At 42.5% G+C, this 13,998-nt stretch overlaps 1 protein-coding gene across 1 annotated transcript; it reads right to left on the reverse strand.

Moving 5' to 3' along the window:
* Positions 1-11,776: 11,776 nt before the first annotated feature.
* Positions 11,777-12,868, reverse strand: LOC128116623 (melanoma-associated antigen B4-like). The gene has a single exon (XM_052748046.1). The coding sequence runs from the start codon at positions 12,866-12,868 to the stop codon at positions 11,777-11,779; it is 1,092 nt and encodes a 363-aa protein (XP_052604006.1).
* Positions 12,869-13,998: the final 1,130 nt, after the last annotated feature.

A 13,998-nucleotide genomic window follows, 5' to 3' on the forward strand; every position in this document is an offset into this window, starting at 1 on the left:
AGTGCCTGTAGTCAGAGGAAGTTGTTAGGAGTATAGGTAAGAGGACAAAGGATGAGTGTCTGATAGATGAAAGATAGGATGTAAAGATCTTCAGCATGCAAATTCTACCATAGCAGCTTTCTGTGGTGGATCTTAAGAAATCCGTTGTGTTCCTGTTCTCCCCATCACCCTGATGTGCTCAGAAACCTGAAAAAGAATACATATTAACCTGCTGTCTCTAATCACTGCCTCACTCATGAGCTGGTGATAGAACATGGGAACCATTCACTCTTTTGTTATTGACATAAAAAAATCTCCTTAGGTACCAAGACAAGGGAAGGAAAGGGACTTTTCAGTTTGTCACTCCTATGTAGAACTCTGTAGTGCTAGCTCAGGAAACGAGAATTTCTGTCTTAGACTCTCTGGGTCTGGGTTGACTGTAGTCAGAAGGTTTCTCCAGTCCTATCCATCCCCACAGACCCACAGCCACTTATAAAATAATTATTCAGAGGCTTAATATTATCTACAAACTGTGGGGTCTATGGCAGGTTTCTTGCTAGCTAGCTCTTATATCTTAAATTAACCCCTTTCTATTAATCTATGTTTTGCCACATATTTTGTGGATTACCACTCTGCTGGCATGTTGTTTCTTGCGTGGCAGGCTGACATCTCTCCTGACTCCACCTTTCTCTTTTCCTATCTCTTGTTGGAGTCCATTTTCAGATTTCCTAGTGGCTTTACTCAGCAGGTCTACATAAAGAGGATTGGACCACAGGCCTGAGTGCAGGTGTCTGAGATGGTTTGCACTTGGCTGTGCTGGTGGGAGGTCTTTTGCTCCACCCCTTGACATTCCTTTAAATGCCCTAGGGCAGAGACCGTCAAGGCCTGATGGATTAGGATCCAGGCCCTCTTGATGCTATTCTGTATTTTCTATCTGTTTCTCTCCCTCTATCCTTCTACTATTCCCTGCTACTCAATAGTAGTCATGGGAAATGTGGGGGTGAGAGAATGGCCCCCTACAGTCTCTCCTTGGATTTCCCACCTGCCTCTAAGCTGCCTTGCCATAGGCCAAAGCCACTTATTTATTAACCAATGGGAACAATGTATATATTGACAGAGTACAGAAAGACATCCCCCAGCAGCTGATCAGAACTTTCTCAGGGTCACTACATAAGCACACAGACATTGAAAACACTTACACTCTCATTTTAATTGTGGCTGCACATTCATTTTAATGATCTCACCTCATATGACTTGCTATAATAAGAGTGGAGGGTAGAGCTTCACAGTCCTGCTCTGAGTTTCCAAGTGAAAATTCTAGAGCAAGACGAGATTATCCGTTATGCCATCTATTTAGCTAATGTAGATGGCCCCCTCAGTCATTCCTTTCATGCCTGGTATGGGGCCAGACTCATTTTTAATACTCTCTATCCTGTGGTCTAGAGAACACTACCCTTACCTCCCCAAGCCTGAGGTAATAAGAGGTTATTCACTGACTATTCCTGTCCCATCTCTCCAGAGGCTGAGAATAAGGAATAGATTGTGTGAAATACTCACTGTTATGAATCACATGATTCTCCCAATTGTCAGGATATATTCAGTTGCCTCTCAACAAACCTAACCTGGCGGTATTCCTAAGATGAAGTAGTAGGCCACAGTGACACTTAGGCCAAGTTCTAACTCCCCTTATGTCACAATAGGAGAAAAATCTGTCACATCATGTCTCTAGTGCTCAGGAATTCTGATACTTCCCAACAGGGGTGGAGCTATAAAGACCACATAAGTGGTCCTCTCAGTTCTAAAGACAAAGAGTTGCCTACAGACTTACTCAGAATCCTTACCATAATGATTGTCAGGGACTGAATCCTTTGATTCCTAAATGTCTTCCTCTCTGGCCACATCCTTCACTTTCTTATAGCCCCTCTTTCACAAGTCAACCTGATAGCCTTGCCCAAGGTGTATCAGTGAACATAAGATTGAACTCTGCACTTCTTAGATCTTCAGAGTATTGCCATTCTCTGTTTGTTCCTATTTAGGCAGAAGACACCTGGTTTTTGTTTGTTTGTTTGTTTGCTTGCTTTTTGTTTTGTCTCAAAACCTCAAACCAATATTTTTGATTTATTTATTTTACATCCTGACTGTAGTTTTCCCTCCCTCCTCTGTTCCCATTTCCTCCCCTCACTTCCTGCACCCCCCCAAATCCACTCCTCTTCTGTTTGTGTTCGGAAAGTGGCAGGCCTACCATGGGTATCAACAAAGCATGCCATATCAAGTTGCAGTAAGACTAAGCACCTCCCCTTGTATTTGGATTGCAAGAGCCAGCCAAAGCATTAGAAACAGCCCCTGCTCCCATTTTCAGGAGTCCCACAAGAAGATCAAGCTACACAACTGTCACATATATGTAGAGAGCCTAGGTCAGTCCCAGGCAGGCTCCCTGTCAAACCAATATTTTTATTTATTAATACTACTGCAAAAGAAAAATTCAGAGAATGTCACATTGGTGACACTGTTTTGGTAGGTTATGCAAAGGTGCAACTTTCCTACAGGAAGTTTATCACTAGAGGCAGGCTTTGAGAGTTTTCTCCTTACCCCCCACTTCCAGTTTGCCTTCTCTGTTTCCTGCATGTTGATGGAGATATCTCTGGGCTTCCTGCTCCTGCCATCGTGTCTGACACTTGCTGTCATGCATCTCTCCCTGATTAACTCTTATGATTTTGGAAACATAAGCCAAAAGAAACTCTTTCTTATGTTGCTTTTGGTTATGCTGTTTTATCACAGAAATAAAAAGCAGCTAATATACTTACTATTAAATTTATTTTTAACCTAATACAAAAAATAAACAATATATATATATATATATATATATATATATATATATATTAAGGGAGTGATGTGATGTTTCTGACTATGCATACATCTAAAGTTTAAAACTGATTAAGCATATTCATTTATGGTGAAATAATTTAAAATAATTTCTTACAGCTTTTTCAAATTGCAGCTGATCATTGTTACTATAATCATCCTACCATGTAAGATCACACCAGAACTTCTTGTTCCTGTCTAACTGTAATTTACTTCCCAGTAATCAGTCTTGCCTGGTCTGTTCCCCCATATACACACATGACATCTGGATGCTATTATTCTATTCAAAATTTCCAATGTTGTGATTTTATAAATGAGTGAAATAATAAAACAAGGTAATCACAGAATGATACTCCCCTAATTTCAGATCACCCCTATGTAGAACACAGTTCTTATGCCATTCAGAACCCTGGACATTGAGTAATGGGATAGCCTAATAGCCTGGCCTTACCCTTTTAGAACTAGAAACAGACATTCTCTGGGATCAATATGACACCTTTTATTAAGAGGTCATTGTTGTTTTCTTTCTCATTCATTTTCTAGGAAAATGCCACATCACTTCCAACCTTGATCTCTCTGTATACCTGTCAGAGTACAGAAATATCTGGAGAGGGATATGATGGAAACCTGAAGTACTAAGCACAGATCCCAACACAGGAGTTAAGTTATCACATATAAAGCATGGTGAACTATACCTTCCCTTCACCAGCCAGACTTGGTCTCTCATGTAACTTCTATGCAGGTACACATACTTTCTAAAGGGAAGAGGCTGCAACATTCAATATTCCAGCTCCTAGTTGGTTGAAGTTTACTGGTACTGACTGTGTAAGCAATGGTAATATCAAGCAGTTTCCCTGTCTTTTCTTTTAAGGTGAGCCTTGTTAAGCAGCCTACACTGGTGTGAACCTCTAACACAATCCTCCTGCCTCAATCTCTCTCTTTATTCACACTTAATATTTTTATTGCTCATTCCTTAGGCCCTATATTCCAAATCAGTATTTTGAGTTTGAAGTCATGCATTTATCACTAGAAACACATTTTGATGTAATGAACAAAAAATGAGTGACACAGGGTTGGCTTCAGGCTTGGAGAAATGCAAAAGGTATTGATTTGAGAGAAATTCGGAGCCAGTATCTGTTGTGTAGCAGTTTTGTGAACTTGAGAAAATTTCAAGTTGTTTATGAGTAAAGGGAATAAATTTCTGATAAATCCCCACGTGTAAGATTTCAGTATAATGGATGTAAACCATCCAACAAGTTTACAAAAAAATTGATTTTTTTAGATAGCATCAGTTAATACTGAGATGATTTTTACCCAATATAGTAACCACCTTCCCTTACAGAATTTAGTTGCCAAATATTTTAAAGAATAAATCCGAGGGCATAGAGCAGGCAATGTGCTACTCATCTAATAAAACTGGTGTTTATGAATTAGGCAATGATATTTAATTCCTTTGTTCTTCTTTGGCTGTAGGCAAATCAATGTTGCTGTTTTGAGACAAAGACCAACATCCTCTCTACTTAGTGCTTTGGGTTCAAATTATTCTTTTCCATTACTTTCATAATTATTTCAGTATGAAGCCCTCTCTTATTGCTTGACAAACTATACTATAAGTAACCTGATGAAAATGTTCCTTTAATAGAACAGAATCTGGCTCTATTAATTTATTTTTATTTGTTCTTTTAAAATTTTGTGTATTATGCAATATATCTTTATTGTAGTCACATCTCTTGTTCCTCAAACTCCTCCCCAGGACCCCCATCTCAACTCTCAACTTTATGTTATCTTCTTATAATTATTTTTATTTTAATTTGTTTTATTGTTTTATGCTTTTTCTACTATTTGAGTATTTCTTGCATGCATATAATGTTTTGGTTTGAAAGAAAAGAGCTCTTGGGCTGGAGAGATGGCTCAGTGGTTAAGAACAGTGGCTGCTCTTCCAGAGGTCCTGAGTTCAATTCCCAGCAACCACATTGTGGCTCACAATCATCTGTAATGAGAACAGGTGCTCTCTGCTGACCTGCAGGCATTTATGCAGACATAACAGTGTATACATAATAAATAAATAAATCTTTAAAAAAAAAGAAAGAATCCATAGGACTGGACTAGGCCCTCTGCATAGTCAAGATAGTTATGTAGTTTGATATGCCTAAGGGGCCCCCTGGCAGTGGAACCAGGACCCATCCCTAGGGTATGAACTGGCTTTTTGGAGCCCACTGCCTATGGTGGGACACCTTACACGGCCTTGGTGCAGGGGGATGTGCTTGAACCTGCCTCAACTGAATCTACCAGGCTGGGCTGACTCCCCAGGGGAGACCTCGCCTTGGAGGAGGTGGGAATTGGGGTGAAATGGGGGAAAAGGCTGGGGGGTGGAAGGAGGGAGGGGAGGGGATCTGTGGTTGGTATGTAAAATGAATAAAAATTTCTTAGTAATAATAAAAAAGAAATAAAAAGAAAGAAAGAAAGAAAGAAGGAAAGAAAGAGAGAGAGAAAGAAAGAAAGAAAGAAAGAAAGAAAGAAAGAAAGAAAGAAAGAAAGAAAGAAAGAAAAGAAAGAAAGAAAGAAAGAAAGAGAGAAAGAAAGAAAGAAAAAGAAAGAAAGAGAGAGAGAGAAAGAAAGAAAGAAAGAAAGAAAGAAAGAAAGAAAGAAAGAAAGAAAGAAAGAAAGAAAGAAAGAAAAAGAAACAGGCCTCACACACTCATAGGGAGTGGCATTATTAGGACCAGTGATCTTGTTGGAGTAGGTGTGGTCTTGTTGGAGGAAGTGTGTCACTAAGGTAGGCTTTGAGGTTTCAGAAGCTCAAGCCAGACCCAGTGGCTCACACTCTCTTCCTGAAACCTGCAGATCCAGATGTAGAACTGTCAGCTACCTCCCCAGCATCTTGTCTGCTGGTGTGCTACCATGCTTCCCATCATGATGATAATGGACTAAACTTCTGAACTGTAAGCCAATCCTAATTAAATATTTTCATTTCTGAGTTGTGGAGATCATGGTGTTTCTTCACAGCAATGGAAATCTTAACTAAGATAGTTTTATCAAATCCACCTATTATTTCCTGGTGTGCAATTATACCCCTATCCCTCCAACCCTTTTTCTTTTTTTTTTATTCATTTTACATACTGCTGTGGGATGTTCTGTATGGCAAATGTGTTGCTCTGATTGGTTAATAAATAAAACACTGATTGGCCAGTAGCCAGGCAGGAAGTATAGGTGGGACTAACAGAGAGGAAAATTGAGGGAACAGGAAGGCAGAGAGAGACGCTGCCAGCTGCCGCCATGACAAGTGAGACGTAAGGTACCAGTAAGTCACACGCCACGTGGCAACTTATAGATTAATAGAAATGGGTTAATTTAAGATAAAAGAAGTAGATAACAAGAAGCCTGCCACGGCCATACAGTTTATAAGTAATATAAGTGTCTGAGTGATTATTTTATACGTGGGTTGTGGGACTGCGGGGGCTTGGTGGGACCTGGAGAGAAGCTCTCCAGCTACAACATACCAACAACAGATCCCTCTCTCATCCTCCTCCTGCTCCCCCCTTCTCCTCCCCCAACCCACCCCTCATCCCCTCCTCCAAAAGGGTAAGTTCTCCCATGGGGAGACAGCTAAGCCTAACATCTAGTTGAGGAAGGACCAAGCCCTTCCCCATTGCATCAAGGGTGAGCAAAGTGTCTGACCCCAGGTAATGGAATCCAGAAAGCCAGCTCATGCACCAGGGATAGATCCTGATCCCACTGCCAGGGGCCCCTCAAATAGACCCAGCTACACAGCTCTCTCCTGTATGCTTAGGGTCTAGTCTGGTCCCATGAAGATTCCACAGCTGTCAGTCTCAAGTTTGTGAGTTCCTATGAGCTTGGTTCAGTTGTCTCTGTAGATTTCCCCATCATGATCTCCCCCCACCCCCTGCTTGTTCATATAATCCCTCTTCCCTCCTTCAACTGGACTCCCAGAGCTCAGCCTGGTGCTTGGTTGTGGATCTCTGCACCTGCTTCCATCAGATACTGGATGAAGGCTCTATGATGATAGTTAGGGTATTCATGGATCTGATCTCTGTGAGTTCAAGGCCACACTTGAAACAGAGCCAGGCAGTGGTGGCACACCTTTAATCCAAGTACTGGGAAGCACTCATGCCTTTAATCACAGGAAGTGACAGCATGGAGGAGAAAGGTATATAAGGCATGAGGAAACAGGTACTAAAGCAGTTCAGCTGAGATCCTTTTGAGTGAAGAATGAGAGGCTTTCAGTCTGAGGAAACAGAATTGGCTGAGGAGTTGGCAAGGTGAGGTTGGCTGTGGCTTGCTCTGCTTCTCTGATCTTTCAGCTTTTACTCCAATATCTGGTACCAGATTTTTTATTATAAGACCATTTAAGATTCCAACAACACTTATCACCTACCCAGCCAAGGGTCCTTGGTCCATTTAAGGGAACCTGGGATGAGTTCAGTCTTATGGACTGAGCTTTAAATACAGATAGAAAGTGATGGGTTAGTCCCATATCATTCATGCCACTATTGAACCAGTAGGCATATCTTGCCAGGCCAGTCATTATTTTAGCTCATAGGATTTATAGCCAGGAAAGACTGTTAATGTTTTTGTTTTGTTTTAGTTTGGTTTTTGTCCCCCAGTAGCATTTATACCATCTTCCAGCTCTCTTTGAAATCTCTAAAATAGAGATGAAGCTTCCAAGTCATTGTCAGCTTGATTTCTCCTTGGGCTATCATTTATGTATGTGGTGTCTTCATGGTCTTAACACCAAGTTCTTGAGGGCAACCAAGAACAATCACAGTAGTCTGTTATGTTTGCAGAGGTCTTTATGACCTTATTGACTAACAACATGGTACTCTATGCATGGCACTAAGCAGTTTATTTGTTGTCTGGAAAGGCATTGTGCCTCTTTTGCTGGTAGCTTCAGGTAAACTGTATTTATATATGCATATAACTGTATTTTAAGAAGTTTCTACAGGAGTATATGGTGGTATTTTATTTGTACTTACATGTGATTTTAATTGTATGTTAATAAATAAAGTTGCCCGGGGGTCAGAGCTATTAGAGCCATAGCAAGAGCGTGGCAGTGGTGGCACACGCCTTTAATCCCAGCACTTGGTAGACAGAGTTAGGTAGATCTCTGTGTGTAAAAGGATACAGCCAGCATTGGAGACACACGCAATCTCAATACCAACCATAGAAGACCTTTAAGTCTCTACAGACAGGCAGTGATGAGGCAGTCATGTGTTTGGGTTTACAACCAATGAGAAGGCAGAACAGAAAGACTATATAAAGACATACACACAGGAAGTAAGTCCCTTTTGGAGAGCTCTCTTGGCTGAAGAGAATCGCTGAAGCAGGAAGGGTAAGGCTCTTAGCTCTGACCTCCTGGCTTTCTTCTCTGAATCGGCTCTGTGTTTCTTATTTAATAAGACGGTTGGTTACATCTACAGGAGTAAGTTTCCATATGGCTTTTTCAAAGGTCTTTAGTGTTAATTATCCCTCTCCATACTCCCTTCTCTATCTGTCCTCTCATCCCCACCCCATTTCACCTTTCCTGTTCCAGTATTCCCTTTTCTCCTTTTTTACCACCTGTGTTCTATCCCCCTCTCTTCATATCTCCTACATAGTCCTTTCCTAGTTTTCTGACTTCTATGGGCATGCCAATTTAAAGAAACATACTTGGGATTCAAAGCTAGCATCCACATCTAAGAGAGAACATATGGTGTTTGCCATTCTGGGTCTGGGTTACCTCACTCAAAATGCTTATTTCTAGCTCCAGTTTACCTGTAATTTTTTTTAATTTCATTTTAGTTTTTCTTTTTTACTTATAGATGAATAAAATTCCATTGTATATATGTACTGCATTTTAATTTTCTATTCATCAGTTGATAGACATCTAGGCTATTTCTATTTTCTGACTATTATGACTAGAGAACAATGAACATACATGAGCAAGTTATTTCTGTATTAAAATGTAGAGTCCTTTGAATATATATATGCCCAGGATTGGTATAGCTGGATCTTATGGTAACCTATTTCTAGCTGTTTTTGTGATTTCCTGATTTTGTGATTTCCATAGTGGAGTCAGTTCATACTTTAGAAATTGAATGAGTATCCTCACTTTTTAAATATCCTCAACAGCATTTTTTAAAAAATCTTGAACAATCTGACTGGGGTTAGATGAAATCTCAAAGTTGTTTTTTTTTTTGTTTGTTTGTTTTGTTTTTTGTTTTTTGTTTTTCGAGACAGGGTTTCTCTGTGTAGCTTTGCGCCTTTCCTGGAACTCACTTGGTAGTCCAGGCTGGCCTCGAACTCACAGAGATCCGCCTGGCTCTGCCTCCCGAGTGCTGGGATTAAAGGCGTGCGCCACCACCGCCCGGCTCAAAGTTGTTTTAATTTGCATTTCCCTGATGGCTAAAGATGTTGAATAATTTTAAAATAGTCATCAGGGTTTGTTGTAGGAATTCCACCATTCGGCCCAATGACCAATTGGATGGAGTGTTTTTATCCTTATGAACGTGGTCTGCTCTGAGGATATGTGACACCTTTAAAACTGTGGGGCAGAGGTCATGACTCTCTTGGGTGGTCAGAGCAGAAGCAAGTGGTGGCAGAGAAGCATGGCTTGTAGTTTGGTTCCCATCTCCCTTGGGCAGAACATCAGGAAAATGACAGCTGGATCAGCAGCAGCATCTAGCTTGTTCTGTGTTGTGAGTGTACCTTATTGATCTCATTCTTTAATAAATCTTACCTGGCCCCTTACCTCGTTGTCCTTCCTCACCAAGTATTTAAATTTTGTTTAGTTCCAGGTCCATTTCTCAATTAGATTTTTATTTACTTACTTTATTTTTTTTAATCTGCTGTACTGTCTTTTTTATTTTATTAACGTTTATTGATTCTTTGTGGTTTTCACATTATGCATCCCGATCCTGCCCATCCCCCACCTCGCCCTGCATCCTCCCTCCACCCTTGCAACCTCCCCACCAAAGCAAAACAAAATTTAAAAGGAAAACCAAAAACCAAACCAACAAGCAAAACAAAAGCAGAGCAAGAAAGAAGAGGAAGATTAAAAAAAAAAAAATCTCGTTGTGGAAGCTGTAGTGTTGCTTGGTAACACACACATTTCACCCTTTAGTCTTTCCATCATCATTTGCAAGTGTTCATTTGCAAGTGTTCATTGAAATGAGTCATATGTCTGGTTAGGGTCCTCCATCCTCTGTCACACCAATCAACAATGGGCTTTCACTGGGGCTCCTGTCATCTGGACTTCCCACATTTGTCCTGTGTCATAGAGATCCTGCAGTTTTGGATCTGTAGGTTCAGCCCCTTCTCATGCTCTAACAGTTCATAGTCCTGGGCCTGAGTGTCAGCTGGATTGGTCAGCCTGCCAGCTTTCCCCACATTGTAACGCCCTACCCCCAAACTCCCACCCTCGAATGCTTTCCAGCACTGCCTCAGCCTGCCCATCCAATGCAGCCTATTCTCTTGCTCTCAGGCCCTCAGGTCCAGCTCACTCACCTCATGCCACCAGGGCTAGCTCCAGTGTTTTGCCCAGGCAAGGGGCAGGTCCCTCTCTCCCAATTGCTGTAGGAGTCATAGGAGAGGTGTGGGCAGGGACAGATCTCCTATTCTCACACTTTGAGGGCTGGCTCACCTGCACATCTGACAGCAGGATTAGCTCTAGTATGGTACCTTGGTGAGTTGCAGGGTCCACTGATCTTCTGTGTGCTGCAGCTGTTGAGGGGCAGGGCTAGTTCTCCCACTCTAGTGATCCAGGGGCCAGCTCTCTCACTTAACACAGGGAGCAAGGGGTAGGGGGAGGGTATCTTTCCCTAGCCCATGCCATCTCATGGCAGAGAAGTGGGGACAGGGTCAGCTCTCCTACTGTCATGCCCTCAGGGTAGGCTCATCTGCATCACTGCCAACAGAGTCAGCTCTAGTGTACTGCCCAGGAGGTATGCAGGGCCTATTCTCCCGTGTGCTGCAGCCAATGAAGGACGGGGATAGTTCTCCACCTCTCTTGATCCGAGTGACAGCTCTCTTGCTTGCCATGGGTAGCAAGGGATTGGGAGGATTTATTTTATATCTGAACCCCAGTTTCCTTCCCTCCTTGCCTCCCATCCTCCTCCACTGACTCTCCACACCACCTCCATCCACTCCTCTGTTTCTGTTCAGAAAGGGGCATCAACAAAGGATGGCATATCATATTGCCATAAGACTAAGCACCTCTTCTTGTGTTAAGGCTAGGCAAGGCAATCCAGTATGAGGAATAGGTTCACAAGAGCCAGCCAAAGCCTGAGAGACAGCCCCTGCTCCCATTGTTAGGAGTTCCACAAATAGACCAAGCTACACAACTGTCATATATATGTAGAGGCCTTAGGTCGGTCCGATGCAGGCTCCCTGGTTGTTGGTTCAGACTTTGTGAGTTCTTACAAGCCCAGGTTAGTTGTTCCTGTGGGTTTTCTTGTGATGTCCTTGACCCCTTTTATTTGTCTGTGATATTTATTACAATTTATTTTCTAATACATTTTGAGTAATCAAATCCAAGTTTATTTCAGTTAGCATTACAAGAAAAAGCAAAATACAACCAATTTGAATTAGCCTTGTCACTTCTGTTTCATCAAGCAATTCCACATTTCCAGGAAAATTGCTTTTCCAATGCCATATTAATGTTTTAAAATCTTACCAGTTTCTTTGAAAATAGCCAAACTCTTAGTCTTAAACATGAAAAACTCCAATAAATATGTCAGGTACAATGTTAAAATGCAATTATGAAGCAAGCTAATCCTCAATTAAAGGAACATTTGCAAAATACCAAAGGAAAACACAAATTTTTTATGTATTACAGAACAATAAGATATAAACTTTATTATTTCTAGCCCATAAGACATTCCATCACTTAGAAGACTGACTACTCTTTAACACAGTGAAAACTGTATCTCAAACCCAGCTAAATGTGGGAGGAGCTGTGTGGCAAGTATCTGCAATGAGCCTTGACATCCCTGACATCAACAGCATTGCCAGGCACTCTTGTAACTCTCCTTGCTGCTCTATTAGCCTCATCAAGCATAGCCTCTTCATACATACTAATGAAAAAACTTGGGGAAGTATTAGTGATCTTAGCTACAACTTCCAGGACTTTCATCTTGGTGGTTTCAACATAGGCTCTAGGACCCCACCTAAACTCATAACTTGGGGGGTCACTGCCAGGAACCTGGCTGTATTCCAAATAATTTTCTGCTACCAAATCTTTGGTGATAAATTCCCGAGGCTCCCCAAAAATTACATGACTCTTCCCAGGATATATCCCCACTGTTTTCAGGAATTCCCAAACATATTCCTCAGAGGCACAGCTCCCCTTCATGAAGATCACACCCAAGAGGGTCATCAGGAGCCCGGTCTTGGGCAACCCACTACTGCTAATCAGACTTCCCTCAGTGGAGAGACCCAGCTTGCCCACAAGCATGTAGGACTGAGAACCAGGATCAACTTCTTTCAACTCGAGGCCAAAGACCACCTCCAAGCGCACAGAGACTCTCCTGAAGATCTCAGTGAAGTGTACCTTGTACTTCCTGTTGATCACCCTCAGCATATCTGCCTGTGTGAAGGGCTTTTTCACCTTAAATTTCTCCAGCACAAACTCCATCAATGCATTGGCCTTCTTGGTCAGAGGATCTCTGCGTGTAGCCAGAATGGCAGCTGCTATCTTGGAGGCACAGGCACTTCTCTCATCAGCATCTGCAACAGCAGGCCCCTCAGCACCGACAGCACTTCTCTCATCAGCACCTGCAACAGAACCCTCAGCACCAACATCATAGACTGAGCAGGGCTCATCTAACTCAGGAGAGCTGTGGGATGCAGCCTCCTGGGACCCCTGAGGAGTGCAGATATCAGGGGAGCTGGGGGCATCTCCCTGGCCAAGAGTGGGCGATGTTGCTTTCTCCTCTGCAGTGAGCTGAGTACCCTGGAGATTCTGGCTCTTCCCCCGAGTCTGCTGCCTTTTGGCCCTGGAGCGGCTCTTGCTCTTGTTGCCCCTAGGCATGGTGAGTTGTCTCGGGGGCAGCAGGCAGGAGTGCTGAAAAGGCAGGTATCTGGAGGGAGTAGAATAACACTATGAGTGCCATACCATCACTGGGTAGTGAGAAACTTCCCTTTAATGAATGAATGCCCCCTCCGCTGCTTTTCTCGGGGCATATTTTTTGGTACTCACAGTGCCCTGTTTCTCCTGGTCAATCACTTCCTAAGAAACCTGTGGAGGAAATCAGAGTCTATTAGGCCACTGCAATGTACCCCAGGTTATATACTCCTAGTGAGAGAAAAGCATTTTCACTGGAGACCCATTTGATAAATTTCACGATCCTCCTTGTTTACGTTCAGAACCCTCCTGTACATTTTTAATTAAGTCTGGATCCCCACTTTCCTCTGCCTCTATAAACTTAACACTACAATCTTTGCTAGTAAGACATGGGAAGAAATTAAGGCAATCTTCACCCCTGATATCTGACGCCCTTTAGCAGATACCAAATATGCCTATGTTTTTGCGAAGTCCCTGTTTCTTTCCTGGATCTCCTCACTGTGGAGATCTTAAAATACACTCCATAATTCTCCCAGCTCCATGTTCTTCAAAGGACAAAGTGAAGTAGCATCTTGATCTTTAGGCCTGCCTAAGCCACCGTACAAGGGAACAATTCTGTGTATCCACTCTTCCATATAGTATGGGTCAATCCTCCCAGTTTTCATGACTGGCCCCAGTTTTCATAACTGGCCTCCCTCCTTATAAATCTATAACTCCTATATTTCCCCTTTGTCCCTTAATCCTCCAATCTCTTAATGAGACCTTCACTCACTGAGAAACATGAGGAAAGTGACCGGCACCTTGGCATAACCGCCATGTCCGGAACTCTGGAAACCGGAGCAGAAGCAAGCCTGTATGGCTGGCTTCCTTGTCATGGGCAATGGTGGGCTACAGTTTAAGCAATTCACAACAGGCTTCTGGTTGTCATAGTTTTAACTCAGGAAGCCTCCCCTCTCCCTGCCACAACACCAGGGGAGATTCTCTCACCTGACAGGAGGTGCCTACGCCAAGCTGAACACAGCCTATCCTGACTGGACCGTTAACCGCGTTGACCGGAAGTTAGGGTCCTCCACTTCCAACTCCCTGTCGCCCTATGG

This window comes from Peromyscus californicus, unplaced genomic scaffold, assembly GCF_007827085.1.
Source record: "Peromyscus californicus insignis strain IS unplaced genomic scaffold, ASM782708v3 Scaffold_10__1_contigs__length_136768540, whole genome shotgun sequence".
Classification (NCBI taxonomy): Eukaryota; Metazoa; Chordata; class Mammalia; order Rodentia; family Cricetidae; genus Peromyscus; species Peromyscus californicus.